Genomic DNA, 25384 nt, shown 5'->3' on the forward strand with positions numbered 1-25384 from the left:
TGTCCCCAACAAATGTGCTGACTGAACTGCATTGACATGACTCTCCGTGTAGTATGTGCACTTCTCGCTTCCTGTCAGTCACAAATTCCTCGTTACTGACTCATAAATTACACGTGAAAAACTAAATGTGAGGCAAAGACATTTACCACTTTGTAGGGCTCAGGAAAGAGAGGGGAATTCGCTGGAAAGGCCTCTCCTCCTCCCTGCTGGATTTCTTGATTTCTCCTTTCTCGTTCTTTCATTCGGAGCACATTCCGGTCCTCACGGTTCATGTTGCTGATAAACACAAACAGAACGACAACAAGTCAACATAAAAGCACGCTGAGAGGGGGGGGGGACAATAAAGACACTTCTTCTTATCTCATGGCGGTACCAGGAAAAGAAGGAGCGTTATGAAAGTGAGACGCTTGTGAAAGAAACACCTGTGGAGTCATTTCTGCTATGATTTCTTGGTTTGTAAATGACTACCAGCTCAACTACCAGCTCAACTCTTCACAACAAGCTCATACAGTCAGGCTGGCATCGTCTACGTTGAGTCACAATTTCTTGGGTGAACCACAAGTCGGACCATCATTATCAAAACCCCACACATCATAATATGAGGGGAGCAGCACAGGGATGACTTGTGGAGAAAGTAGTCCCTAATAGGCTTAGACTAGTCTAGACAACGTGCAGTAGCCTACTTCCACTGCAAATAATCTCCTTGTACAGATGGTCATGGTAAAATTGTACCCCAGCTGAAACTACTACTATGGTCATTTAATGTTGTCCTACATTGAGAGGTTTATATACGTAAATGTGTTTGGTTTTTAGCTAACCAATCCACTGAGGGGGAGTTCTTGTTTACACCGTTAGCACAGGAGCATGCTACACAGAGTATATTAATGTCTTTGACACAAGTTATTCACATTCTGTTGATAATTTTAGGTAATTTTTGTATTTGTTATAAACTAATTTTTTTTACATATTGCAAATTAAAAGCTAATACTTTTAAATGTGTACTTTATTGTAACATGCTGTACTCAATTTAATGCCTTTTTTAAATCGCATTGTTTCTTATTTTCGTAAGAGCCCTTCTAGGGACAGGTGTTGCAAATTAGCATCTGATGTAAACACTGATACTTACAGCAGACTGATAGTTGTTTCAGTGTGTTGATTTATATTTTATCCGATCCTTATCAAATAAACAAATAACCATTTTTCTGTCGATCAACTATTTGACTAGGACAATAATCGTTGCAGCTCTATTTGGGAGTAGACTATAAAAAGCGTATACCCACCACCACCACATGAAAAGGATGAACAGCTTGAAATGAATGAAAGCTTTCTCAGAAACCGCAAAAAGCCGACTGTAATTAGGATTAAATAATAACCTACTGCAAAAAAGATATAGCTTGAAGCCATAGGCACATGTTCCTGCCATTTACTGTACTATGGATCATAAAGTTCGCAGTGCAAACATTAAAGGAAGGAGCTATCTGAGGACAGAGACCTTGCAAGTGGTTGTAAGGATTCACATCAGGGGCAAACAGCACCAAATGAAAGGACATGTGATCAAACCTCTAAAGCGGTTAAACAACGATCCAGCTTTTCATATTCACCAGGAACAAGCAGCCTGGCAAAGTGTGGCTTCTGCCTGTCACACACTGTGGTTAACAGAAAGCACAACTACTGTAGGGAGCTTTTAAACTTGAAACAAGTCAGGCGTGTCGCCTCGCGGTTTAAGAGGACAGCGCTGCCAATGACAACAATGATTTTAAGGCTGTTGACAGGGCATGATTAGGCAGCAACAACCAAACAGCCTCCTCCTAGATCATAAACACAACATACAAGAGTGTTTTCAGTCTTTACTATATAGGACCAAAAAGAATAAACTGATTTCAGAGCGGAAAAACAGGACAGTCAAATGACAAATTAAGCTATTCATTTAAGACTATTAAAGTCTCTGCTCGTACATCAATCACCTACTAATGTTATCAACTAAATCTTTCCAGCACTTAAGCAAAACAGTACCAAGTTTTTTATAATTCATCTGTAAGCTTATCAGAAAGTCTAAACAGTCATATCCCAACCAACCTTTTAACAAAGTTTCTGCCCGTTTTACATCATCAAACAACACCCAACTGTGAGTCATCACTACAACTAGGTTACATTACAGCAAGGTTTAGGAAGAGACCAAGGCCATAACCACTGTGAAGCTGTTTGACACACGCCATTAACACCAGTTTTATCAGCAGAAGTGTAAAGAAAAGAACATCGTTTAGGCTATCCATAAACCAAACATCCATCGACGCTGCGCTGTTATCACCTCTGGACTTTATTTGACTTACAGCACAGCTAAGAGCCAATTCTCAAAATGAAACAACAGATACTGTAAGAGTTAAAATGCACAACAACAAACTTGCTTCAACCAACCACTGTCTACTAGAGTGACCTAGGTTTATTGCAGCCACATAATAAATTCTGCTTGAAGTTAGTCATTTCGCTCCAACTATCATTTGAAGGTCTTTCATGTTATAAATGTTACCTGTGGTTCACGAAAGCCCCGGTTTCATGTCCTGGAAATAAAACTCTTTACATCTAGACAAATAATCAGACAAACCAATGATGTTCTAAGGGTGCACATTTAGTACACTGGTACAGCTTTAACATGTAAATGAGCCTGTCAATGTCAGTTTTGGAGTGGGGCTGAATGTGTGAATGGGGCACAGTTAGCATAGTGCTAAGTGGTCGAATGCCCCAGGCACTGGATCCTTTGTAAACACTGCTCGTGTCCATTCTGCACAACTAATTGACCTGATCTGTTGGTTTTTAGGAGGTGAACTGGGGGTTACACCCGGTCATCATGTAGCACAGCAGCACTAAAAAGAACATCAAACGGGAGGCTTTTCTTGGTTTCAATGATACTAGAGCTGAAATGTTTGTTTGTGCCTTTGCAACATCAGAAAAACTTAATTAACAAGTTCCTCTGTCGTTCTTGGCTAGATCAAAAGCCAAACAAATGATTCATCTCCTGTTTTGTTTATCAAATAATCACTCTAGTCCTCGTTACGGACGAAAATAAAGTGCTTTTTGCTTTGAATTAATAAGCCCATGACATACCTGAAAGAAAATCTTTGAAGAATGTGAAAACTTGTCTTCACTGTATGAATATGGATCAGGCCTCTGAGCCAGACCGGTTTTTAAATTGGCTTTAGACCAGCCTCAAAGCACAAGTGAAAGCCTGACGCTGTCGGCTGGCAGCACGAGTTGGACACCAAGCCAAAGAGTCAGTATTTGACGATCTGGGGATGTGACTCTAAAATCAACCATTGTACTATATTTCTTCAGGAAGTACATTTTTGTTGCTTTGATGATTAATCGATTAATCAGCGTAAAGCATTCAACCTGTTAAAAATGTATTATATTATCCGTATTATCAAATATATCAAAATACTGGAATGAGAACATGTATTCATTCAAAAATACAAGTCAATACAAAAAGACATTTATACAAAGTAATATTATTAGACTTAAGACATTTAGTACCCTCAATAGGGGTTAGATATTGCTGTGCAAGTTGTTGAATAGTGACAGACAACTCCTGATGTAGCCCACTCTGATTTTGCACCAAATATAGATCATGTAAGTGGTTAACACAAATCTAACATGATTCACTGATTGTTATGGCAGCCAACTATAAACTAAAAGTGCCTTAAAATGTGCATTCCTAATTAAAAAATAAAGCCACAAATTAAAGTTTTCTAAATAATTAAATGAGGGAATGAACTTTATTAGAAGCACTTATTAAGAAACTTTCCATTTCTAGTTATTGATTGCTGAAAAACTTTGAACCTACTGCACGTCTGTCTACATCGGCGGTTCTCCACGTGTCAACACACACTGTTTACAATAGAGTGGACAGAAGCTGCTGTGCGCAAGTGTGGCTTTACAAAAGACAGCGACGGGTACAGAAACATGTGATAGCTGCTCCAAAAAAATCTTGTGCTGCTACTACTACAGCATGGTGGAAGGGATATCCCCAACCACAGCCATCAGCTAATGCTACATACCATACAGCATCTCCAACTTACTTTCAAGTTGAATCCCAACTTTTCTAACCAACTATTGGGGGATTTCCTTTACCAAGTGGGGCCCCATATTGTTTATTTCTTTTCTGAGAGCAGTAGCAAAGATGTGGGCTCTATATGTGTAAGACATGACTCAATAACCTGCGGCGTTCTGGAAAACCACTAAGTAGCACCATATCTCAATAACAGCTTGGTTGGAGCAGCACTCGGTACAAGCAAACCTTAATTTTACTAATTTGAAGAGCAAATGTTAAAGGCACAAATCAAAAATGAGCCTTTCTTTTAGCCTGAATCCAGGGCCCAAGCCAGAAAAAGCCATTCAGCCAACATAGTAAGGTAGGCGATGAAGATTCAAAACAAAGAAATGGAAACAAGCCTAAGCAAATTACTTCTTACACAACGTGAGTTTAAATGGCACTCATTATCATCAAAGTGTAATGGCCAGCTATGTTTATTGTAATCATTCAACAGTGTGGCAGACTGAAAAGGTCAAAGTCTGCAGAGTTGAAAAGACAGCTCGCTCTGTACCCAAATTAATCAGCTCATCTGTCTCCAACTCACAACATAACAGCCAGGTCACTTACTTTAACATGATCATATTAAAAAAAAAAGGGAAGAACTGATGGTCATCTGAGTAACATGAATTCAGGACTGGGCTTCTGTGACAACCATTATATAAGGCCATCCAAAAACATTTACAATGGCATGTATGACACTGAACATTAATGAAGCGCTTTATTCTTCCCAGACACCAAGAGAAATAAGTCAAGCAGCCAACTAGCCGAACATTTCTTACCCTGACTGAGAGGCCATGGCCCCAACCACTGAAACATTGGAAGGAGGAGGGAGGAGGGTTCACAGGATCTCCCAGGGATTCAGAAGTATTCTCGTCATGACTTGTCAGCCTAAAATTTCTACGCCAACCTCCTCCAGTGAAGACAACCTGGCCCCCTTTTATCCCCTAAATGTATCTGTGGGTGTCCAGCTGGAAGAGTGTAACTACAGTTTCTTTACTCGACTCGAAGGTACAGTGTATTTCCTTGGAGCGGAGACAAATCTGACTTAGGGAGGGGAGGTGACTGCTCTCTCGCGGGAGATACCACGTCGGCAAACAGCGGGGGTGGTCACATGCTGAGTGAAGTCTAAGAGCGCCGCAGCTTTTTGTGTAGTGTTTTTGAGGTTAAAGCGTGTGTGCAGAACAAGCGAGGTGATAAGAGGCTGGGGGCGGATAAGTATGAGGGTGAGTGCGTTGGGTGTGTAAATGTTAAGAGGGAGAGTGAGAGAGGAAAAAATGGGAGATTTGGCATGTCTCCTTTTCACAAGGGTGCCAGACAGTTCTGGTGGTTCCTCTTGCCTTAAATGCTAACGGCGCTGTGAGCCAATTTTAATCTTCAGCTTTGAGGAAAAACGGCCCAGTGAGGAGAAGAAGAATCTTTTAATTTGGGACCGGCTATTCTTTTGAGGGTTGATATGACACAGAATACTGGTAATCAAGGAGACTGATAACCAATATTTGAAACTGGTTTAGTCAAAAATACCAAAATATCGATACATGTCAATTCGGAATATTTGAAACCGTTTCAACGCTCATTTTTCGCAGGATCAATACACCGTCTCTTAACTCATATGCTGATGTTCTTGACACACAGTAAACAAACCTTGCTATATTCATCTTTAAATGAAAATCTAAAGTTTTATGCCCCAAATGTTGTGTCAATTGTGACCTGATGTATTGAATATTCATATTTTTATAAGGTATTTTATTAACACTTACACAACATTTTCTGCTATTTTACCCTTCCACTCCACAACATCTTTCTGCGATTTATTTTATATTTGAAAACTATAGTTGTAGCCTGTTACTCGTGATGTGTAATCAATCAGATTCTCTTGTGGAGAGAGTGGTGGTGACTATCGGACAAAAACCATGACCATGAAATGGCCAATACCATACAATGCATGAATCCCTTGAGTTGCTCTTCATCATATTGTATCTTTTATCAGTTATTTCTTATTCATGTACTTTTTCTTAATTTCTGGTAAATTAAATTAACTTTAAACCTTTTATTATCTCATCATTGTATATACTATATATACTTCTATTTTAGCTTTAGCCAAGTCATTTTCCTAAATCTAGCTTGTTTTTATTGGTTTTCTATTTGGCACTAATATCAGCATTTACTTCTTTTATACTTTTATAATTTGTCTATTGTCTACAGTTCTTTCTTATCGTATTTAGTAATCGGCCAGCCCAGTAACTGTCTATCCCTACTTTAATCTCAGTAAATTATGAATGAAAATATGCACACTGCTCAATACAACAAGGCATAGTGATGATGAGGCATTTGTAAAGACTGCAAAAACATTAATGTTTAAAAAACTTAATCTGAGTAATTACTCCCTAAGGTATTGAATCGATTCCGAGAAACTGGGAGAAAAGAGGGGAAGAAAAGTGTTGAGGCAGTTTATTTCAACTTCAAACCTAAAAATTAAGAAAATTAAAACAAAGATAATAAAATAAGAGGCAGAGGATAAACACTAAATAAGTAAATTATCTTGGAATAAACTAAATTAATTAATAAAACAGCCTCACAGGCCAATTAGGGAGTCAATCTACAGAGACAAGAACAGCACTGAGGGAGCAGCGAGAGGTGAACTAAAATTTTACCTCTCTCCGAGAATGGAACGCTCCAGCTCGTCCCATAAAAGGAGATGTTATTTTACACCACAGGACCTCTCCTCCATGTGATGTCACTGCCCTGAGCATGGCCCAGCCAATCACGTCCCGTCTTTCCATCAACAACCTCCCTTTCCCTCCCTCCCTCCACTATGCCCCGAGCACAGGGCAAAGCACCAGTGCGGACTGTTAAAGAGACAACGCACAGTTTCCGGCTGTAACAACCAGGGAGATGTTTTCATCAGCCGAACACGATGATGATGACACGGGCTGGCAAATGTGTTATCATCGCATGTCGCGAGGATTGTTATCTAGAACAAAAACTGGCAACATCATGTCATTTCACATCTGGTAACTCTCTACAGGTTTCCTGTTATGTTTGGGTTGATTTTTAGATCTGGCTCTGGCTCCTTGATATACTACAGATAACCATCAAAGAGATCCCTGCGTGTTCCCTTCAGCTTTTTCCAAAAGTTTTTTACATGCTGCCTGAAACTTGGTCCTTCTCAAAGTTTATTTACTTAATTTAAGTTTGTAGGTTATTTTATTACATATTCCCCCAAGAAAGTTTAGCACATTTTGAAGTGATGTGTGATATGTGCTAGATTAAAGGATCAACATCAAGTGATAGAGGCTTTGTGGCTGTACTTGAATATAACAACCGTGTGAAGTGATGTTGAATAATGACTAAAAGGCAGAGACTAGATGAAAGGGATGGTACAGTAATGATTTGGGGCTTATTACTGTGGCATTGCCGTCACACACTTTTTAATGGACTTTAATAAAAGGTCACAGTAGGTTACAAACAGCAGTTTTAACAACTTTTACCCTAATAATGAGGGAAAATACTCCACCGACATGCATACATGTTCCCATATTAAAAGGACTACAACAAATACACGGCTTGGCTACAGATCAATTATAAGATCGCTTTCTGTGCAGCTCACAATCAGTAGACGAAATTAGAAAAAAAGCGCTTGAAATTGTGCTTTAAACCTATTATTCGTCCGGTCTGGTCATTTGGTCCTAACTAGGGTTCGACTGACAGCTTTCACACCAGCCCAAACGGAGCACACTAACCTGGAAAATGCACCGGGGTCTGTTTTAACCGACACACAGTAAATCATATGTTTGACCGCAAAGGACTTTTGTTGCAATGAAGCACAAATAAAGAAGAGGAACAAAGATTATAGTTTCACGTGACTTCTATGGTCATTTAAAATATTTCACGACAGGGAGCATGAATGATGCTGTTGCCAGAACATTCATGATCTTTATGATGTGCTGTTTAGTTTCTGTGTAATTGACAAGATAATGCAAAGTCCGGACATAAAAAGATGAGGTCCAAACTTGGGAAACTCCCTTTGACTCAGTTCACAATTGCTTTATTGTGACACTTTGAAATGCATAGCTTGTCTGAAGATATAAACGTCAATGGAAACTTTACAATCTTGAGAAGGCCTCCATGTTTTTACGCCCAGGGCTGATGTTGTCTGAAATAAGACAATGAATCTACAACACAGCCTTCTTATAATCTCTCTCTCCGTTTAAGTTCATAGTCAGTTATTTTCAGCACATCAATTATATATATCATTTCCTTTTATAAATAGAAGCAGACTGCTAACCATGGTTGATTTAATCAATGACAAAGCTCGTAAGTAGAGTACCTACAACGCTATGCGATAGCATTGCATTGCTACAGAATCTAACATCTTAACACTCTGCACCAACCAACTTGCTCTAACTAAACAGCTCTGAGGCACATCAAGTCATTTGCATGTGAATACTGGATGTTAAAAAGTAAACACAGCATCACGGTGATTCAAAAATTTATATAAAATAAAAACAAACTTTCATGTCACAAACTGAATCAATTAATTGTCAACTAGGGCTGTTACAATATCAGACATTTACAATTATCAAGGCCAATTTACTGTAAATGGTATTATTGCAAAATCTACACGCACTGCAGTTAAATATTGTGACATGATCTTGTGCAGCAGTTGTAGCCATACACAAACACACAGATCAGTGCATCATCTGGATTATTTGCTCAATATTTTCATATGTGTGTTATTTTGTTAGTTTCATGTTACAACTTTTAACTTGGAAAGTTTTATGCTGCTGTTTTTACTCCTCAATGTGTCACAAAATGTCATAAAAACATAAACTGAGACGCATAGTATATTCAGTTAAGCTGTTTACCTGCTACAATTAATTTTGTAGTTTTAAACTATTGAATCCATCACCAGCTATTTTGATTACTGATTAATCTGTTTGAATAATCATCAAGAAAAAAGGTCCAAATTATTTGTTTACAGCTTCTTAAATTTTTCTAGGTTCTTTACTCCTCTATGACAGTAAACTGAATATATCTGGGTTATGGTCAAAACAAGACATCTGAGGGCATCATTTCTTTTTTTTTATCATTATTATTTTATGACATTTTATAGACCAAACAACTAATCAATTGATCGCCAAAAATCATCTTTACTTGCAGCCCTAGTCATAAATGGTTTCCTGGATTTTGTACAAGTGTGGTTTACAAAGATAACAATGTATCTGAACAAATACTCAGTAGTGGGTGCAGATGGGCAGCGAGTGCCACCTACCCTGGTGCTTTTGAAGCAAACCTGCTGACAACAGACATTCCAGAGGGAGTGTCCATTCAAATGCTGCAAAACTGCCTCATATAAGCAGCTGTTTGGTCGACTGCTGCTAGGACAAGGACTACATCAGAAACTTACCAAAATAATAAGGGTTTTTGAAAATGGAGAGACTTTAAATCAGCCCTCTTAAACTACACATATTCCTGTGCCAGTATGAAGAATTATCTCATTCCCACAATAAATAGGAGTAAAGAATAAGCCTTATTTTCTATGTGCCTTTCATGTCAAAGTATTTAGCTGCTGAGGTTTGTTGAAGACAATGTCAAAATTAGGATTAAGTCTGAGGTTTCAGGATCCTTTAGTTCCTGCTTGAATATTTCTCCTTGCCTTCAGATTAGCTCTAATTAACATATCAAAACAAGTCTCTAAATCTTGATTGGCATGTTCTCTAAACAACTGCTAACATCCTTTCATTCAGGCAGGTTTGAAGTATTTGAACTGACTCACTGGCTGGAATGCCTTCACTCAGCAGGCGTGCATTATCCCCGAGTCAGGGGGAGCTGGTTGCATTTACCAATCAGGGTTGAGTGTTGTGGCTATCATGCATTTTAAAAGAAAAAACTAACTAATGAAATATCAATTAAGTAGAGTTTACATATTTGAAATCCAGTGAACCAGTTTACTGAGAAGCGAAGACGTATTGTTGTCAAAGAACACATAGCTCTGATGCTACCATCTAAATGTGAACGTCACTTTATTCATCTAGGACTGACTCTTTCATGCCAAGAAATCAGTGTTTATTTTGTTAACGAAAATTATGATAAAAAAAATGTTGGTCAACGACCCTTTTTCATGACGAGCCAAAATTATATCTTTGATTATAAAAACAATGATGAAAAGCATGTTTCGCTTTCCTTAAACTCTGACTAGAAAGTTGACAAAAATGTAACAAGTTTTTGTCGACTAAAACTAGACTAATATATTTTGACTTGAGCTGAGCTGAAAAATGACTACAGTGTGACTAAAAAGTATTTTCACCTAAAAACTTGACTGAGACTAAACCTTAAAATAGCTGCCAAAGTTTACAGTTTTACATTATCAAATTGAACTAAAAGTGTCTCTCAATAGTTAAATAGCATATGTAACTAGACTGTGAGCACCTGAGGCGTTCACGTGGATTTCGACTTGACAGATAATGTCAGAAGAGCTCAGGAAGAAAATGTTCTCAATTGCAGCACATTTGACACCGATAACACAATGTTCAGGTCACTTTTTTCTGCTACATTGTTAGTGGAACATGACACACAACCCTCAATTATGTCGGCAACGTTTCCAAAGAGCCTGCGTCATTCAACTTCTTCAACGTGCACACCAAGCTGGTCAAAAGGCTTTACTTTTTCTGCATGACTCCATTCACCCGTATCTGATCTACAGTAGGATTTGAACAATTACAGTCACTCCCTTTGGCTTTGAGTCAATATTCATTCAACACACTACAGTGTTGAATGTGTATGATGCACCTACAGTTTAAGCTCAGCATGTTCCAGCATGTTCAGTAAACACCCAATGTTTACCAATGTCCTGTTAAAATCCTTTAGGTGAACAGACTTGAAGAGTAAACAAGCTTTACAAGCAGGAACACTGGACAAAAGACTCATCTTTAAAATAAAAAAAAGCTCTGCTGAGGGACGTCTGTGACTCTTTAATGAGACGTATGTGTTTAAAATATCACTTCTAATAAAGCCTTTAAGCACAGCATTCTCATAATGGTTCATCTTGTTTAGCAACTACAGTATTAGTGGGAGAATGAGCAGCAATTATGTGTATAAGTGAGTGACACCTAATTAATTTGAAGGGTTTTCCCCATTATAAGGCTTAGGTGCAGCACCCAAGCCGTTTTGGGCACCGCCAAAGTAAATAATCAGTTTCATTATGACACAGTATTATTCGAAATCGTTGGACAACGCTGCAATATTTGCCGATAACACAAAGTCTGTCATGACGCGATTATGATTAGGTTCAATTCAGTGGCCTGCGATCGATATGAGACGATATTATCTGCCCATTTATCACAATCAGTTATAGAAGAAGCTGCCACCCCTTTCTCTTCTGCTCCTGTCCATAAAAAACAACACATAAACAGTTGTAAATAACTTTAAGCGGTTATCTGCAGTAAAATGGGCTTTAAACTGGCTACACTAGCACAGCTTAACAACAGGAACATTTAAGAAAAGTGTCAAATCTGGCACAATATAAACTGTCACAAAGACAAAACAATTAAGCCTGCAGCAGACTCAACTTAACAAATTACACATTATTTAAACTTTTTCCTGCTCACTGTTGGTTTAAGTCTCCTGGCAAAACATGAAGGTTTTTTTACATTTTACAGCCTTACATTGTTGAAACAGAGCAGCTTATATTGCCATAACAAGTGCAACAAGTTATCGGAAAAGACGATGAGGACATTAACTTCCTTCTCTGAAAATATTTCCAGACTTATTCCTGAGAAGGGAGTTGATGTCCTCATCGTCTTTTTCTTGGTCGCTTGCCATTACCTGCCTGCTGCTAGTACTGTTTGTGAATGTTTAGGAAGGAGGTGTGACAGATAAGGTATTCTTTCACATGTATGCATTTTGGATGCCTTTAGACTTAAACTGATTGCTGATCATTAAGATAAGGAAATTGCTTAACATTTACAAGGCCTAATACGAAAGAAACACATGGCTTTGTGATACAAATCAACCCTAAACTTTGTTATATCAGGGCTTCTTTTAGCCTGAAACTTACTTACATGAAACACTCCAAAGCAGACTTAAAATAGTCTATTACACACCCAAAACATGAATCGCTCCTTAATCAGGGTCATTTTACCTTCGAGAAAAAACTCCTCCGATAGCTGAAACATGACCTAAGCAAATCAAAACTGAGAGCATCATACAACCTATACATCAACAACATGCAGTCATTCCTATTTAGCACATGTGATAACAATAGTCAAAAATCAACCCAACCCTATTTATCAGTCAGCATCTTATTACTCAGGGTGCAGTCTGGACTTCATCTGACACTGAAATATCTGCCTGCCTACAAATAGACACATGCAACCTATAGCTTACTACTGTGAACCTCAAAATAAACCCCATGCACCCCCAGTCCAGGCGCTTTGATACGTGCTGTGGCCAAATGTGGATGAAGACATCAGCTGATGAAAAATTAAATTGTTGTCTTTTTAATCATTCATTACAAAGTTGTTATCTTTATGTATAACATAAATGAATAATTGTTATATCGTATAGTGTTCCTGCTAGCAATGCCAATGCATTTCATTGCTGTTCATCCTAAGTATTAGTGCTGCGATAGACTACAACTGATGTTTATCATATCCTGATTGATATTACAGAGCAGTATCTCACAGACTGGATGTATGCCAGATCTGTAAAAATGAAATGACCTTAATGAGCTTCACCTACACCTGACTAGATACCCACATGAGAGCTTAACTCTGAGAACAAAAGCTGAAGAACAGATGCACGAGGTCAGGACACAGTGAGTAGCATATTTTTCTGCTGTGTGAGCAACAGTACAGAGGGATAAAAAAAGAGCTGCTGATGTCTGATTAGATTCGGGGCTAATTAAACTGGCTCTGACTCTGGAAGACAAGCCTTCAAACAACTTACTTTCGACTTCTCTTTGTAAAGGAAATGAGATTTGATTATAAACTTATAGGCCTTAGCTGGAGACACAATTAGCTCCCACTTTGGATGGGTTTATAGAAAAATGCAGGAGAATCGGCACAATAAACAAACCAGATGATTGCCGTGATACGATTCCTTTTTGACTTTGCTTGATAAATTAATTTCAACCATCAAAGGCAGAGGAAGATGAAGGTGATAAGACAAGATAAAGGAGGACTTTTGGCTTATTCAGACATGGACGTCTCAGTTTTGAGAGGGCTGCCCTACAATCTTGCACAATAACTCGATGTTGTCTGAAACTGCGTATTGCTCATTTTCCAAATATCCAGACTGCTAAACCACACTTGCACTACAACCACGCTGTACAACGGACGTGTCAGAGCTAAAGAAAACATGTACCCACTCCTCTGTCTGGAAAGGACAAAACAAGTGACCAAAACATCTCAACCAAAAATGTGCCCTTCGCTTGGCTACAGAGGAAACGGTAACACTAAAGCCGCAGAGCAAAACCTAAACAGGAAGTGGAGAGGATTTCACAGCGAGCTGCGTCACGGGGAGCACAAGAAGACAGAACAAACCTTTTATCTGCCTGACCACCATTAGATTGACTGCATTAGCTTGACTTTGTTTACTTTGAATTATTAAGAGAAGTGTTTTACTAATATTGACACAATTAACCAAAATGACACTGGGAGACCCCTCATATTTTGCTCATGTCTCATATGACTGTCTACAACTACAACGCCCATTCATCTTGCAATCACATGCTTCCACCTCATCTCAAAGTAAAATAAACTGTGCAATAAGACGGATAAATGTTATTTATACTTACACTGATTTTTGTCCTAGCCTGATGAATCACTGAAACAGCTCTCAACACATCAGCATCGCTAGGTTCTCTGATATATCGGTTAAAGTTTTTGACACATTGCTTTCATGTTACACCTTTTACGCAAGTTTGGCAAAGGCCTTATGCTTTCAGATTTAGTTTTTTCTGCTATAAATGAATTATATTCACATGACATCTATCATCAAACGGTTGGATCGCCTTCTGTGTCACAAAATGGCGAAGCATTTTAAAAAGGTCCTAGTTGATTTCAAAGTTTTTAAGGAAATAAAGAAAGTCAAATTTCTCTGGTTGCAGCTTCTTAAATGTAAATATTTCCTGGTTTCTTTTCTCCTCTTTGACAGTAAACTGAATATCCTTTGTAACAAAACAAGACATTCGACAACGTCTTCTTGGGCTTAGGGAAACCGACATTTTTACTAATTTTCTGTCAGTTTACAGACCAACAACAGATCAATTAATTGAAAAAAATGATTGACAGATTACTCGACAATGAAAATAATCATTAGGTACAGCCCTAGTTTACATGTGTTTTAAAGGTCCTGTGAGGTTATAGATTGCAACCCCTCGTTTCACCACCCCCTACGCAAGAGGCCCTGTCTAGAACAAGTTTTTTGGATTGTCCGTTCTGGGCTACAGTAGAAACAAGGGGGTGCAACATGGCGGACTCTGTGGAAAAGGTCCAGCTGCCTTTCTAGCTATAAAAGGCTCAGTCTGAGGTAACAAAAAACAAGTTACAGACGATTATACCCCAATAAAAACATAATTGTAAATATCGTGTTGCGTTTCGCCTCCTAAATCCAACACGCTGGACCTTTAACACTGCGAGTTGTAACGCTTGACACGCTTACTCAAACTGAGCTTATATCCAATGGTGTGTTCAGAAAATCCTTCTTACAGAGAAACACCTTAAGCATGCAAGTACTACAGCTGGGTGTCGTGTTGAAGAGCAGAAAGACGTTCAGATTTTATCATCAAAACAACCTAAAAAAAACCTCCATCTACCAGCTGACAACTGATGTTGTGCCAATTCACAGCTACCTGCAATAAACGAGTTCATGACCTCAGGCCTCCCCCCACCATGGTGTGTCAACCAAGATAAACAAGTTGATAGCTCAGTCCTTGTTTCCCTGATGTGCCAAGTCTACCCTGCACAAGTAGCAGGGATATTCAAAACTGTTAAGAGCTACTCCGGACTTATGATGCATTTTCTGGCCCTTCCCCCAACTGTGGCACGTAAAATGGCTTCCTAGAAAAGCATATCAGCTGTCCTTTTTCCTAGACCAAAGCTTAACACATAAGACTATTCGTAGTTTTAACAGTAATTGAGACTCATTAGGGTGAAGATTTAAGGCAGCTAGGAGTGGCACCGAGTGTAATGTGACAAAATAAAAGCACGGAGGCTAACGTACAGGAAAACAAACCCAAAAGTTTTTGCTAGTCACTGTGGGGAAACTAACGACTGTTATGGGCCTTGGATTAGTTAAATTGTGCTGTTTACGGCACAGAAACTGCACGCAAATACAATATTTGTTGATCGTTTTTGAGTAGTTCAGCTTTAAGAGTCCATCCACAGCTTGTTTCACGAAGCTGAATTGGGTAACAGTTATTTGCATGATAAACAAACTGTGCGCAGCTCGTTTATCGTCTACACTTAACGTGAATGTCAAATAATTACGTCCCTGTCGATCACGAAAATTAGTAATAGTTAGCAAAGTTAGCCGTGGAAGTTGTGTCAACGATGGCTAAATACAGAAAACACAAACATCAGACGTCATGACCTGTTAGCCAACATTACATGAACAGAAACATGACCACTATCACTACGATGTTTGGCTTGCTTTCCGAGAACGGAAAGCCACCGCACGGATAACAGTAACGTTTAGCGTTATCTTAGTTTGAACAATCATTTTTTTTGGCCGTCAACAGAACTCACAAATAGCTACAAGGTCTACCCATTTAGCAAGAGCTAACACGCTACCTACAGGACTACCTGCATCTTTGCTTTAGCATACTGTTAGCTAGCCAAATCTGCTAGTAGCGGTTACAGGCTAGGCTAGCGGCTAGCTAGCTATGAAACCATTGAAATTTTCTGCGGAAATTTAAAATAACATTCGCTCCAAATGTCAGACATCCACCAAGTACAGTTAATCACCAAATGGCATCTTTTGTGATGTTCGGCATCCTTACCTCTTGTCTTCTTTTTAGGCCCAAACCATTCTAGCTATTGGAAAGCTCTTTTCTCTTTGTCTTTTCCACTTCCAGTTACGGGCAAAATGGACTCAGCAAAACGCTTAACAGCTAAAACACTAAAATCAAATGGATGGTCTCCATCTTTTGCTTAAAATGCAACTGCGCATCGAGCGGAAGACAAAATAAAATCATTTTGTCTCTCGTTCATTTTGTTATTCCTGAACAGAAGTGACTGATAGGTAAGGCTGCTAGCTAAGTTAAGTAGCCAGCAGGTACCACAGACAGGACTGGATGCATGGATGGCAGCAAGCCGTGCTGCCTTCAAGAGCTGTCGGAATTAGCTCAAACCAATCACCCGTGCAAGTAAACATGATGGGGAAGTTACTTTTTGGTAAACGTGACAGAGAGAGGAGATCATTTCTGGAGTACTGTGAACGAAAGACAATTTGAAAACTTAAGTTAAATCAATTTTTACAACTTAAGAGAAATCGTTATTTTGACAGCGGGCATGTTTGTCGATCACCGATACGGAAATAAGTAAAATGCAGTGAACCGTGTGTTGGACAGTGTCAAGGTAAGGGTCATTCATTTGATCTTGACAATTCCGACATGACTTGAATGCATCATTCCTGTGACGCACAGGTTGTTCAGACTTGACGTTCAGGACGGAAATCACGGAGGGCGATTCATTGTTCCCTGCTGTTGGCTGATGCTTAGGAGTGTATGCACTGCACGCAATTTGCAAGTGTAAAGTCGTGTTATTTGAACGCAGGTTGAAGGAACTGGGTTAAATTTTAAATATAACTATATTTTTAATGAACATAAAGTGTAAATTCAGTGTCACCTGACTGATTAGATTAGTCTATATTGGATATTTTAGGCCCCGACTTCAAGGAAAGCAAGCCAAAAATAACTACACCTCCAAAAAGCAGATTAAAAATCATTGATTTCTGCAACTTTAGCCCCAGTGCATTAAAAAAAAAAAAAAAAAACAAACATCTCTGCATTTTAAGTAACTCAAGCTGCAAACACACAACACACATCTTGATGAATAACCTGCAGCACTGTGAAGTTTTGTGCCGTTACCATCATCCAGGTTCACAATGAAACATTTCCAAACACCTTCACTTTATATTATCCAAGCAGATGAAAACATTATCAGAACTATCCTGCACATTACCTAATAAAAATTAAATCTACTGTCATCTTATTCTCAAATTCATATACACTACTCAAAATAAGTTATAGATATTGGGATAGGGGTGCACATATGTGTGTGGATATGCAATGAAAGTCAGATGTCTCATTATTTTGGGGACCAGAAATATTCACAAAACAAAAATTCAGATATGTCACAGAATAAACAATCAAGTGAAACACTAAACTATCCCAGTATCCCTAAGAAATTTTGAGTTGTGAATATATATATATATATATATATATATATATAAAGTCGTCATAATGTGTTTAAACATTTTACAATAGTGAATACGCAAGAGTCTTAAAAACAAAAGCAAGTCATGTTTATTTTACAACGAAAACAAGCAACTGCAATATCACAGAACGGAGACCTTTTAACTTCAAACTAATGAAAAAGTTAAGAAACAGAAATTGTATACAGTATCACTTAAAAGGTCTCGCATCAATGTCTTTTCAGCACTAGATAAGTGTTGCTTTCTTAAGGTTGTGAGCTGTACAGATCGAGTTTGACTAAAAATATACTTTAGTACAAAATCACAAATTCAACATGAATATGCACATTAGTTTCCTCACATATCTAAATTGTTTATCCTCAGTAGACCTAAAAACATGAGAAAATATCACATTGATAGAAGAAACGAGGGAGATAAGTTTTGAAAACAAAACCTGATAACATCTTTCCGATCTGCATTTTTGCTAAAACCAATACGAGCAGTATGCAACTGTAGGATTTACAGCCCTAAAGGTGTCCACTCAGATCTGATCAAAAGGAAAAAAAAAAAACTGTGGATAGCTAAAATAACTTTGGGAAACAAACAACAACAGGAAAATCCGACTACTCCAGTGTATCTGTTCATTTCTTCTTTTTCTTCTTCTTCGGAGGTCCCTGATCTGAATCGCTGCTGCTTCCTGAGCCCGAGCTGTCAGAGGATGAAGAGGAGGAGGAGGAAGAGGAGGATGAAGAAGAGCTGTCGCTGTCACTGCTGCTGTCGCTGTCATCTGAAGAGGAGCTGGAAGAGTCACTGCTGTCTGACGATGAGTCACTGGAGGAGCCGTCTGAATCACTGCTGCTGTCGCTGGTGTCTTTAGCCCTGAGAGCAAGTGGCGGAGCACAAAGAAAAAACATGAGCGCGGAAAACAGAACGGTGTCTATTGTTATTAAGGTCTCATGGTGTACCTGTCACAGGGGGAGATGAGAAGATAAAAGATGTGCAGTGATTTTGAACTACTTTTTACCTCTATGGCTGTTCTTCAGTTACACTGACACGTTCTGTTTACCTACTTTACAAACAAAACTCTCCATCTACAAGGTAAAAGATGTTTATCTGCCAAGTTTTTCTTCATTTGTTTTACTTAAACTAAGAAAACCTTATTTTTCTTTGGATGTTGTGCACACCAGTATAGTACAGCTCACTACTCAGATCAGTTTCACCCATCATGGCCTTATCATTGTCTTTTATGAGGGGGAAAGTGACAGCTAGACCTCCTCATAGTCACCAGCCATCACTTGACTGACGGCATCTGCCCCTCCCACCTATAGACAAGCATGGCATGCCACTCTAATACAAATTCAGCAGCTACACACAACACCAACTCTCTACAGAGATGGTGAAGTCCACACTGAATAATGGGTGGTGTGTAAACTGTAAAACCCATTCCACATTATTGTGACAACACCACAGGTCAAATACAAATCTGTATTTATATATCTGTAATGCAATTCAGGCTATGTACACACGTAGCCGGGTATTTTTAAAACCTAATATCTCCCCCCCTCCGTTTATAAAATAAATTTTATCCACACTACCTCGTTTTCGAAAAAAAACCCTTCCACACATAACCGAACATCTGCGTTTTCAATCACACTGACGGGTGATCGCATGACAGTGGACTGCCCCTCGATATGAGGACGTAATAACTCCGACAGCGACAGGAGTGAGGACCGGGACATACGGAAATTGTCACGCAATGTTATCCGTCGCCTGTGCTCTTGGAGCAGTAGTTGGGCTTGTAAAATCAAAGAGGTAAACAGCGCCTGCACAATAGTTAACACCACCACAGTTTTCACTCGGAGCCATGCTTCTGCAGTAAACAAAGGTCGCACGTTTGATGTCAGAGCAGATTTGTTGTTGTTTTGGCGCATATTGTGACGTTCGAAAACGCAAAACTCCGGTTATCTCTGTCTACACGCAAATGCATAAACGGAGTATTCGCAAATCTTCACTTTGCCCGGAGTTTTTTTAAATATTCGTTTATGATGCGTTTTCATGTGGATGACAGGTCCAAACGTAGAAAAATATATTCGTTTTAGCAGATACCCGGCTACGTGTGTACGGGGTCTCAGTGGTTTCCAAATAACTTCTGTCATACAACAGGGAATTTTAACTTGACAAACACAGGTGAGGCTAATAACATTATTAACTTGTGCACAGCACTGAAATAACTGCTGAAACTGAGCCGTCGTTCAGGCTATTAGTTCCACCTGTGCCTTTCCTGTTGCGACAAGTCAAACAACGGCTGCTGTGAGAAAGGTCTATGAATTTGATTCATTTGGGAATGATAAAAAAAAAAAAAAGGGGAAAAAAAGGCTAGCAGTATCACAAATCACAGTTTGTCTCGTAGGGCTTTACAGTCTGTACAGCTGTTAAATAGTACTTAAAAGTATGGGCCATTTTGACATGCCACAGTAGGAAACGCAGAGCTGTAGATAAAAACATTAATGCTTCAGTTTCAGGGTTCTTACTGTGCATGCTGGCTCGCTGTCACGGCTTTGTGAGAACGAGCCATTAATGTAATTAGTAACACCTGGGTCGTGAAAAGGGCCCTTTCACGGCAGACGTTTTGACTTGTCAAAGCAGGAAAAGCACAGGTGGAATTTATCATATTAATGATGGCTGCATTCCATTTAGGTGAGCCGGCTCCATGGCTCTGATACTGTGCATAATCACTCACGGACATGGCTTCCTGACACACTTAATATGGGATGGAGCCATCATTAACATTATTGGTCACACCTGTGCTTTTTCAAAACACACATATATATATACACACACACAGACACACACACATGTACACACAAATATTTAGATGATATCAATAACAGTAACTTTCCCTTTGAGAGGCTAAACACAAAAATTAAAAGCATATCATTGCAAGTTCTAAACATTTTATAAAACTGATTAGCATCTGCACTCATGACCCTTTGAGACATGAACAAACCGCACATAAATACAGCCACATTAGGATTTTTAAAAGCAGGCACTGAAAAGCACTGGATTACAACTAGAGCCCAAACGATATTGTGGTTGGCAGATATTGGCCTATCACAGATATATAGGTATCTGTGTATATGTTTTCCGATATGATCCAATATTTAAGAGGTTAAAATGCAGGAAAAATGCTTTGGGTAATGTATAATAATTAAATTCCCAGAAGTTGACTGTTTCAGTGCACTGATGCCATTTTGGATGATAAAGTTTGATGTCACACTGTAAAATATCCTGCCTGCCTCCGTCACATATCTTTGTTGCAAATGTTTGAGGGATCATTGCAAAAAATGTGTATATTTTATGCTTTACTTCCTCATATTGATATTGGCCCCAAAAATTGAGTATCGGACGGGAAAGTATGTACTACTACTGGTCTATAAGATACCTGCTTAAGCCATTTTAACAAACTGTAGATGCTCATAGTCATCAATTCGAGGGGAACTGTTATGTCACACTTTTGTTAATAATATTCAGTCTTCGAAACAAGAACGGGACAGTAATACTGCCAAGGAGACCCTCTACCATCCAGAAATATCCTGACATCCTTTCACAGGCAAGATTAGATTTTCACACCAATTTAAACCTGACACACACCCGGGTGCGACTCTCACGTGACTTTCATGTGACTCACATGTGACCTTACTGACCCCTGGGGGACATCATTCGAACGACTGAAACAAATTGAAATTCCCAAGGACTCCTCACTAGTCAGCAGACCTGGAGAAGCTTCTCTGATGAATGGTATCTATGTCAACATTCATTATAAATGCAAAGCGTATTACAGGGATATTTCTGAAATAGCTAGCTAAACAAGGTAATAAGAACAGCAATGTTAAAGCCTTCATGTATCTTTTTTTTTTTTTTAATTACATACAACTAGGTATGAATACTACTACTTACCTGCTAATAAATACATGTAACTAAATTAGATATTCATATTAAAAAGTAGCTTACTTGTTCCACATCAAAACACTTTAATGTATGAGGCCAAAACATTCAGCATTGTACAAAGATGGTTGAATAAACGTCCTACTTACTTCTTTTTTACTTTCTTTTCACCGGAGCCTTCGTTTCCTGGTCTGTAAAGGGAGAGAAAAGCAACAGCATTAACAGCCTTGACATTTATTTGACATTAAGCTTAGTGATGACTGGGACTCATAAATAATAAAGTTGGAATATGTGCTGTAGTAGTACAGCATAGAAGTTGCATACAGTACAGACTGCTGGTTTTAAACAGGGATACCTTGTTAATACCAGTATAAGCACTGACAATAATGGTGCAATCAATTCCACCATGTTAAAAGGGAAATATTGACATTGAACAGTTGTTAACACAGGATTCTGTATTTATCATTACGTCCTCTAGATGGCGATAAAAAGCAACAACAATGTCGTCTGCTAATGGGCCAGTTATTGTACAGTGACGGTTTTAAAGTATAGACTTAGTTACTGTCAGTTTGCGTCATTTCCTGAATAAGACAGTGTCCCCGTTTAAGATGATATTTTTAACGCCCCATGGTACACAGTGTCTTACAACATGAAAGCTTAGTGTCAGAGCCAAATTACCAACCATAAAAATCATACCAGTGTGGACACACACCTCATCCACACTGTCTAGCAGAGCAGATAATTGTATGGCCTAAAAATGAGAACACCAGCTTCTCTCCTGTTCAGAGGCGTCTAACTCGTGACCTGATGATTACTGAGCCAAAATGGCAGACACAAAAAAAGACTGGGCAGTCCAAGTGAACAAATGAGGCTCTCTACCATCGAATGCCAGAAACTGTACATCCTATAAACAAAATTCTGTCATCTTCTGAACACCCTTGTCTGTTAGTTAGTCAAACTTGCCAAATGGCTGTGCTGTGAGCTGAAAATAACCCATTACATTAAACATCTTCCACAGCCCTCCCACCGGAGTACTCTTATGTGCACGCAACCACAACACAGTGGCAGTGAGAGAAAAAATAGAAACAATATCACAACTTCTGGCCCCATAGTGTGCCATTCTGCCAACAAATAATTTGAACAATGCGCCACAAGATGTTTGGAAAGATCTGAAGCACATTTCGTGCACCAACTGATCTTATTAAGTTGTTTTTCTAAGAAGAGGCTGTGATGAAATTTGTGGCTTAATGCAACTCGATGCATAAAAACACTGAACAGCCTGGCAGATAGAATAACCCCAGAAAGTGAGTTCTGACCAACTTGATAGCACTGCAAATGTATGTTGTGACCTTAAACATGGATCTTAGTGGCATCGGCACTGTCTTTTTGTCACAAGCAGTGAACTCATGGAGACACCTTACCCAGTAATGCTGAGGGGTTTGTTCTCATTCTCCTTGAGTTTCTTTTTCATCTCAGTCGTTCTTGACGGTCTGTGCACATATTTCCTCTTCCCTGTGCACTCATAGGTCCAGTGTCCCATCTCCAAACACTTCTGGCAGCGGACATGTTGTTTGTTTGCCTCCCTGTGTGTAATAAAACAGTCATATCTCAATGAGGATAAACAAAACAACCACCTCCTCTAGTAAGTAGCAGTAGTCCTAATAATTTCTTAGTTAAGTTGAATTCTTCTCCACCGACAAGATTTTCCTTATGGGCATTTCACATTATAAATTAGGTTAATGCAAAGGATAGTTTATTTATTTCTTTAGCAATATGAAAATAACACTCACAGGCTGCCTAATGTCACATAGCTTAATGCTTTTCTAGTGATCGCAGAACTCTCTTTACATTGTTTTGGTCTGTTTAAAGGGGCACTATGAAGTTTTGGAGAAGAAATTCAAACTCAGAGTTTTAATATTTACAATATTAATGAGGTAATAATACAAACTCAGAAATATTCATATGTTCCATAATGGAAGCAAGGAAAACGGTTGTGTATGAAAAGATAACACTGATTTAAAATGTAATTTGTTTTAAAAGTAATGAGGTAAATGCTAATAAAATAGCTTTATTTAGAAGGTGGTCTGCGTCAAACCTGATACAAGACCTTTCTTAACATTTGGTTTTGATCAGCGATGTCACTACCCTTTTCATATTGGTTGTAATGAGGTTGTTAAAAGGGGCATATAGATTTCTTTTCACCAATATTAATGAGGTAATAATACAAACTCTGAATTATTTATCTTTTCCATAACTGAATAAACAAGCTGTTCTCAGAGGAGAATAAGGTCTCCAGAACACTGTTTGAAGCCAGAAAGGTGGCAGGGTCCGCCACATATAAACAAAGTAAAACAGTATGAAACTGTGTTGTCCTTTAAGGTCAGTTTGTTTATTCAGTGTATCCAGTCATGAAAATGAAGAGATGTTGTTAATTTGGTTTGTCTAAGCATTAAAAAAAAAAAAAAATCAGTTAATGAAGACCTTTCTCTTTTAATTAAAATGTCTTCCCCCAAACTACATAGTGCTCCTTTAAACGCCAAAATCATTCTGTAACAGGACACATTAACGTCATCTAGCTGTCTAACTCTTCATTTTCTCAGGGTGGGGATGCTATAATCATCATACACACACCTCAAGTTATATATGTCGATATATAAAACAAGAATATCCTGTTGTTTTTCTCGACATGATTACTTCTTGAAAAGGGAAACGTTCAGGAAACAAATATTTCAGTCGACAACGTGTAACTTGAACCCACGGTTAGTTACAGCTACTTGCCATATTTTGAATCGTAATCTCGAATAAAATGAACTCTCGTCGGTTATTAGTGTATTAAAACCTACAAATGACGAGTTGAAAGCCTAAACAAGAGTTTCAGAGCAGGAAAACAGTACGATATCTTCGTGATTGTGTACTGTAGAGAAAGACCGCGGCGCATTTGTGCTCCCATGAAGCCCTGAAGGTGTTCGTAATTCAACCTCCTAACGTTTTATCTAACACGAACCTCCATACCACCCGAGTTTCAAACACCACAGTGTTCACAAAACAGTGAAAAAGACACATATTTATATAGTTATCTAAATTATACTCACGCTTGTCTTCTGGCTATTATTCTATGCATGGGAGTCGCCATGTTGCACTACTTTTTCTTCTTCGTTGGTATCGGGGTAGGTACGTATTTCCGGCAGCCTTAATGCAACTAATGCCCCCTATTGGCAGAGATGGTCTACTGCATCTATGTATTTGATCGAGTTACTAACTGATTGGTGTTGAATTAGTGGAATTAATTAACAGTAACAAATTAACATTTATATTGTATGACAGCAGGAAACCTAAAAATATAATTAATTAATAATAATTTAATTTAAAATATGATTTAATCAAAGCAGAGGCAAGATTTTACATAGTCAAACAGTCAGCGCTTCAGTCGTGCACACAGTGACATAAAACACAAACAGAAAAAAGTAGAAAGAAAGAAAGAAAGAAAGAAAGAAAGAAAACAAAAGCATTTCAGTTCAGTTTGAAGACTAGCCTATTTATTGAGACTGCCTCTTTAGCTGTTCATGTGTTAATTCATTTTCACTATAACTTTTTCAGGCTATAAACTTTATGGTGGTGTTGTTCTGGACTGAATTATATTAAAAATTTGATTATTATACCTAAAATTCAGTCATCTCTGTGCTCAGCATAGAAAATATTTAATTTCCTTTCACAGCGTTGAAAATATGTCGTATGACAGAAATGTATGGGATTGCATTCAAGTGCAGGAGATTTATTGTCACTCACCATATATCAATCAGCCAGCAATAGAGTATGCAGACATTCAAATCTGGTGGCGTTTATCCATTTGATCCACATATTGACCACATTCAGTTTGTCAGAGACTTCAGAGGTTTTAGGGCGTACTGTTTGCCAAACACCTAATCCTTATAGTTT

General features: G+C 38.5%; 2 protein-coding genes across 5 annotated transcripts in view; both read right to left on the minus strand.

Moving 5' to 3' along the window:
* Positions 1 to 16391, minus strand: part of aff4 (AF4/FMR2 family, member 4) — a 36880-nt gene extending 20489 nt beyond the window's left edge. Inside the window, exons 1-2 of one of the 4 annotated variants that reach the window (XM_084373676.1) lie at positions 16089 to 16391; positions 147 to 276 (exon numbers count right to left, since the gene is read on the minus strand). In XM_084373676.1, the coding sequence (XP_084229802.1) occupies positions 147 to 272 (126 nt within the window). In that variant the 5' untranslated portion in view covers positions 273 to 276; positions 16089 to 16391. Of the gene's footprint in view, positions 1 to 146; positions 277 to 4866; positions 5074 to 16088 lie in introns of those variants that run through there. The other 3 variants (XM_084373675.1, XM_084373677.1, XM_084373678.1) reach the window with 3 other exon arrangements.
* Positions 16392 to 17597: 1206 nt separating this feature from the next.
* On the minus strand, positions 17598 to 24641 carry zcchc10 (zinc finger, CCHC domain containing 10). The gene is made up of 4 exons (XM_084373236.1): positions 24541 to 24641; positions 22870 to 23031; positions 21598 to 21639; positions 17598 to 18382 (listed from the first exon to the last, which is right to left on the minus strand). Exons 1-4 carry the CDS (start codon positions 24579 to 24581, stop codon positions 18145 to 18147), a joined length of 483 nt encoding a protein of 160 aa, XP_084229362.1. The 5' UTR covers positions 24582 to 24641; the 3' UTR covers positions 17598 to 18144.
* Positions 24642 to 25384: the final 743 nt, after the last annotated feature.

This window comes from Pagrus pagrus (assembly GCF_965226575.1).
Source record: "Pagrus pagrus genome assembly, chromosome: 14".
NCBI lineage: Eukaryota > Metazoa > Chordata > Actinopteri > Spariformes > Sparidae > Pagrus > Pagrus pagrus.

Coding starts and splice junctions, on each gene's coding strand:
- zcchc10 (XM_084373236.1), bottom strand. CDS start 24,581: ATGGCGACTCCCATGCATAGAATAATAGCCAGAAGACAAGC. Junction 23,032..24,540: donor ATAATAGCCAGAAGACAAGC/GTGAGTATAATT, acceptor TATTACACACAG/GGAGGCAAACAAACAACATG. Junction 21,640..22,869: donor AAACCCCTCAGCATTACTGG/GTAAGGTGTCTC, acceptor CTCCCTTTACAG/ACCAGGAAACGAAGGCTCCG.